General features: G+C 31.6%; 1 protein-coding gene across 1 annotated transcript in view; it reads right to left on the bottom strand.

Annotated features, from left to right (window-relative positions):
* Positions 1-4,938, bottom strand: part of LOC105331404 (mitogen-activated protein kinase kinase kinase 1) — a gene marked incomplete in the record, with an annotated part of 17,930 nt that extends 12,992 nt beyond the window's left edge. Inside the window, 4 exon segments of the mRNA XM_066089354.1 lie at positions 1,984-2,097; positions 2,824-2,847; positions 3,804-3,912; positions 4,498-4,938. Of these exon segments, the coding sequence (XP_065945426.1) occupies positions 1,984-2,097; positions 2,824-2,847; positions 3,804-3,912; positions 4,498-4,667 (417 nt within the window).
* Positions 4,939-5,332: the final 394 nt, after the last annotated feature.

Below are 5,332 nucleotides of genomic sequence, written 5' to 3'. Positions count from 1 at the left end.
AAGTGAGTCTAACAATAAAGTATTCTACACTGTTTGTGATGTTTGATTTCAAGTAAAGAGAAAGGAAGTAGGCCTTACTGTACAATATAGTATTCTACACTGTGTGTGATGTTTGATTTCAAGTAAAGAGAAAGGAAGTAGGCCTAACAATATAGTATTCTACACTGTGTGTGATGTTTGATTTCAAGAGAAGAGGAAATAAGTATGCCTAACAATGTAGTATTCTACGCTGTATGTGATGTTGATTTAAAGATTGATATACCGTGTTTTTAAAGTTTAATTCGTATACTTCTTTTTTCTCAACAGAAATATCTCTCTCTCTCTCTCTCTCGTTAAGACTATCGACACAATAAACACATGAACTTAATTTTGCTATTTATTTTGAATTTGCAGAGAACTCAAGCTCAGTTACATGGTACCAGTTGTAATGATATATATCATGGCTATTGTTTGTAACATATAAAAGATTTCATGTCAATGCTATCTATTTTTTTTTCACGCACAACACTCTTATCACTTGTTTTATAAAAACACACTGACTTCCAAAATCACTTGCCGGGGGGGGGTTTGTGTAGTGGAAAAGAAAGAAACGTCTCTGCGGGAGATTAATTGATAATACGCGAACGAAGAAGCACACCATGAATCTCATTGAATCTCATAATTTTTTATTATTTCGTCCACCACTAGATGGTGCTTAGGGAATCCTCATTATTTGACGTCACGGGCACGACAATCACAATATACAGAGGCTGTAATACAGCCCCCGTCTGAAAATCCTAAAAACAAAGTATTATTCTGTAACTCTTAGTAATGTGTGTACTTAACATTAAACCAACTTTTTTTGTTGTTTTGCTGGAGAGTAATTTTATAAAATTGAGTTGGGCGGTCAATTTAACAAAAATGAAATTTGATATAGATTTTATGCTGTCAACTAAAATAATAGAAATATTAAAATTAAGTGTGATTTTTTTTTATATTTTCAAAAATCATTCCGATTTAGTTATTGACCATTCATTTAGAAATTGGTATCAATCATACTTACTTTTGAAAAACAAATATAAAGACAAATACATTAGTCAACTTTCAAAAAAAAAAAATTGTTTTTTATCACATAACTAATTAAATTACAATTCATTACAAATTGACTCACCTAATTCTTAAAAAGTTTTGAATGTTAATTAAAAATCTAAGTTTAGAAATATCTTAGGAGTTAAATTTTTTTTAGATTTTTTTTTCTCTATTCATATAGCATTAAATATTAAAATTGTGATTGTGTTTAATCCTATATATTGTATACTGCTGATAAACACTCTCTAATTATCAACTTGATTTAAAATTCACATGATTCCAAATGACACGTGCCGAAAAGATCAGGGGTAGATAAAAGAAAGCATCCTTTCACGTTGTTTACAAAGTGAAAGTAGTTCACTAGTTGGTTTAAAGTAACTTTTGGTTGTAGATATACTTATCGCTCGATGTAGGAAGTTTTGTTTCCAAAATATCAAACATTTGTGCATAGTCAATATTCGATATGGATTCAAAATAATCTGTTTTGCAGGCTAGTATATTTCATAACCAAGTTGAGTATATAGGCCTAACTATCGCATATGTCTCGGTGCAAGTGTATTCATCCGCTGAAACCCAGACATATTGTTTACAATAAAATGTGAACACTTTCAAAGACATCAACCATTTTGTATCTGCCAACTTGTTTTGTTGATGTACAGTTCTGCTAGATAAAGTATGTCATCTATTTTTCTTCAAACACATAAGAAAACTTTGCACTCATTTGAGTTGTTTGGTTCCTTAAAATTTGCAACTTCCGGACGTACGATCCCTGGATGGCTTTCGAGCTTAGCTCGACGCCATAAAAATGAAAAAGCTCACGGCCTGTCTATTTTTCTCCAATATAGAATATAAATATATAATAAAGAATTTTGACTTTCAAAAAACATAAATGTACTCAATGAAAAGAAAACTCACAGAGTTGGATGGCGAAACTTTTTTCCTGACTTGAGCTGAATTGACGACTTGCTGTTGAAATGCTGACTCCAGGTTTTTATTGAAGGACTTCTTCCTGTAAATGCTGGTGCCACACTACCAACAGAAAATCACAACATATGTCTGTGATCACATGTAATATTGAACACTTCATCTATCATAATTTTTTGAATTAGCAAGTATTCTAAAATTAGCAAATAAATCTTAAATACCGGGTAATGCAAAAGCCGAAAATTTTGTGGGACATTCATCAACAAAATTAAATCAAAAATTAAATTAAGACAAGAGATTTACTGTGAAGCAAATACAATGGGCAGTGTATTACATGAAATGTTTACATTATACAAAAATCATTTTATAGTTTGGTTATTTTAGAAACAACAATAGAAATTGCTCACAAAACCATAGGAGATATATAACAAAAATTGAAATTTTATCCCCATTAACAAGTTTGCTTTTACAGTATTTTTGATGATATATTCTGTATGAAATATTTAACAAAAATTAAACACTATAAAAAAGATGTGAGCAAATCTAATTGATGCACTCCTTAAAAATGAAAGTTATTTTGAGTCTTTTTGTTTTAAGAGCAAATGAATACTGTAGAAGCACATATTTTCGTTGGGTCAAAATTTCGTTGTTTTTGAACCAAGTAAAATTCCGTTGGCATTCAATTTCGTCATATCGTAATCTCTTTGTATTCATCAATACTTTGGTTAAAAATTCGTCATGGATTTAATTTCGTTGATTTATACTGCCAACGAAAATAATGAAATTAAATCCTCAACAAATATTTCTGCTTCTAAAGTATTTAATTCTTACCTGTCCTGCTCCACTTCCATGTCGCTATAAAAACAAAAAGAGCGAATCAAGATTTTCAACAGCAATATTTATTTATGCTTTATGTGTGTGTGTGTGTAATTTCTTTTTTTTTAATAACTCGTCCCAAGAAACTAAAGGGAGATTATGCTACACATACTGTGCATATACCGTGGAATGTGGAATCATCAAAGTATACTGAGGTTTATTTTCATGGGTTTTCAATATAATCACAGTTATCTGATTAAATTCAGATCCTCGATCTGCTCTTTGTTTTTTTTAGAGTTGGAAGGATCTGAAGATATCCCGCTTGAGTGAACTTTGTTTTGATCATTGAAATCGGTTCCATTCCTCAGTTATGTGTTTTGGAAGTCATGCCAATACAATCCTTAGATTCCCTGATGGCATCTAATATCAAGTTATGCTCCATTTCTAGCTTGCTGATACCAAAAGATTCAAGAACTCGCTGATACCAAAATGTTCAAGAACATGTGCCATTGCTTCGTCAAATGACTCTCTTTTGTTTTTACTCGAAATTACTGTTTATAACACTTGCTCTGATTGGCTAAAATAACTCATGAATATTCTTATATCATAGTTCACCAGAAAGTGACTTCAAGCTGGGTTTTTCAAATCCTCGTGTAGCGATAATAGAACAATAAGGAGCGGGCTGAGGATCTGACCTTTATTTAATCAGATTGTATTCACAGTTATCTATTGTAAACATATTACATTTGGCTGTGTATTCTATATTAATTAGCGCTTTTGGCAGAATGCCCCTTCTGCTAAGTCAAGTACATAAATGTCATGTACATATGAATAGTCACTTTCAGGTATATGCTAATTCAAATCCAGGCCAACTTGTTCAAAAACTAATTTCTGCCAAAGATCCTACACGTCAAATAAAAAATGTCTACAGCATGTTATCTAATAAGAAGAATTTGAAATCTCTGTCTTTTTATAAGGTAAAGATAGTTAATTACCTTGACTGTGATTTTCTTCTTTTCAATGAGGTGTCTTTTCCAGGAGGGAATTCTGCGGGGTTTGTCAGACTCCCTCAGTTCCTCTAAGGTTCGTCTAGTACTATTACTCCTAAATGATCACAAAAGTATTGAGTTTTATTGTGGACGTAGTCAACAAGATGAACTAAAATACCAAATATTTGTATTATATACAGATTTTGGAAGCAAGAATACACCGTTGTATTATTTGAAAAGAGGAGTACATTATACATTATAAACAAGCCATGCATCAGGTCAAAATGTATATAAATCTTTTGGTGATGTTACATGGGAAAATAATGACAGAAGAAACCTGGATTTGAGTCCAGGACCCCTAGCTGTCTACAAATTGAGCTATTTGGCTCCAGTCATTGACTGGTCTAACCATCACATTCCTCTCTCTTAAAATAAATTTTGCCCTTGAAAATCAACACATTCTTTCCACTTTCAGGAGTTAATAATGTCAGTTGCAAAGGTTGACTGTACCAAATGTATGAGAAAAGGAGAATAATCATGGACCAGAATGGGATTTGAACCCAATTGCTCCCTCATTCTCTAGTTTCCATCAATCCCACAGTGTTTATATCTCAAAACTACAATAAAACTGTCCTTAATTTTTTTTTTCAAATACATTATTCAATATCAAAATTTCTAAGAAATGGAAAAATTACTTTACCTGGAAACTGATGAAGATTGGGGAGGCTTGGAATCATCAGCTGTAAACTGAAACTGGACTGGCTTCAGTCGCCTTCTCCAGTCGTGGGGCCCTTGGAAATCTTCATCAGTGTCCCTATTATCTTCATTCTCAGAAAGAGAAAGAGAGTCCTTCCTTTCTTCACTTGTCATATTGAATATCAACAAGTTTTAGACAAAACAAAGGAACCATTTCCCACTTTTTAGCATTCAAAAGATGACAGTAAAAGTTTGTGAAGAAAAGCGATGTCTTTGGGGTATTCTTGCATGTTTACTCCATTAGATCAACATCAGAAGCTCTAACTGTAAAAATATACAGATACTTCGTTATTTAACACTATTAAGACCTGTCAGCTTCATCTGTTCATCTTTTCCTTTTTTCCTCTTGGAAATATTTACAAACATCTGTTTGAATATGATCTGTTTGTTTTGATAGATGCGTTTTACTATAATTGTATTTTTCAAGATACTGTAGTCGATAAATATTGATATACTCAAATAAAGAGATTATTTAAAATTTGTCGAATAATATATACATATATGGTATTAAAAGAATATAAAAGCTAAATACAAATTCTTACAATGTTTCCGAATAAAATATGTACAAGTTATTTAAAACAGGTGCTACGACTGGAAAATACTATTCTTATTAACAATACGAAGAAACAATAAGTATGGCATTTAACAAACAACAGTTACTGAAAATAATATTGCTATCTAAGATATGATTAATTTGTCCAAAATGAGGAATATTGTGTAATATATTTTCAAGTCAAAATATAAACCAGCGTTCTGAATTATTTTCGTTTCTCTTTCAG

The sequence above is a fragment of the Magallana gigas genome, chromosome 7 (genome assembly GCF_963853765.1).
Source record: "Magallana gigas chromosome 7, xbMagGiga1.1, whole genome shotgun sequence".
Lineage (NCBI taxonomy): Eukaryota > Metazoa > Mollusca > Bivalvia > Ostreida > Ostreidae > Magallana > Magallana gigas.
The sequence above is the reverse complement of the archived record's forward strand: the minus strand, read 5'-3'. Positions and strand labels throughout refer to the sequence as shown.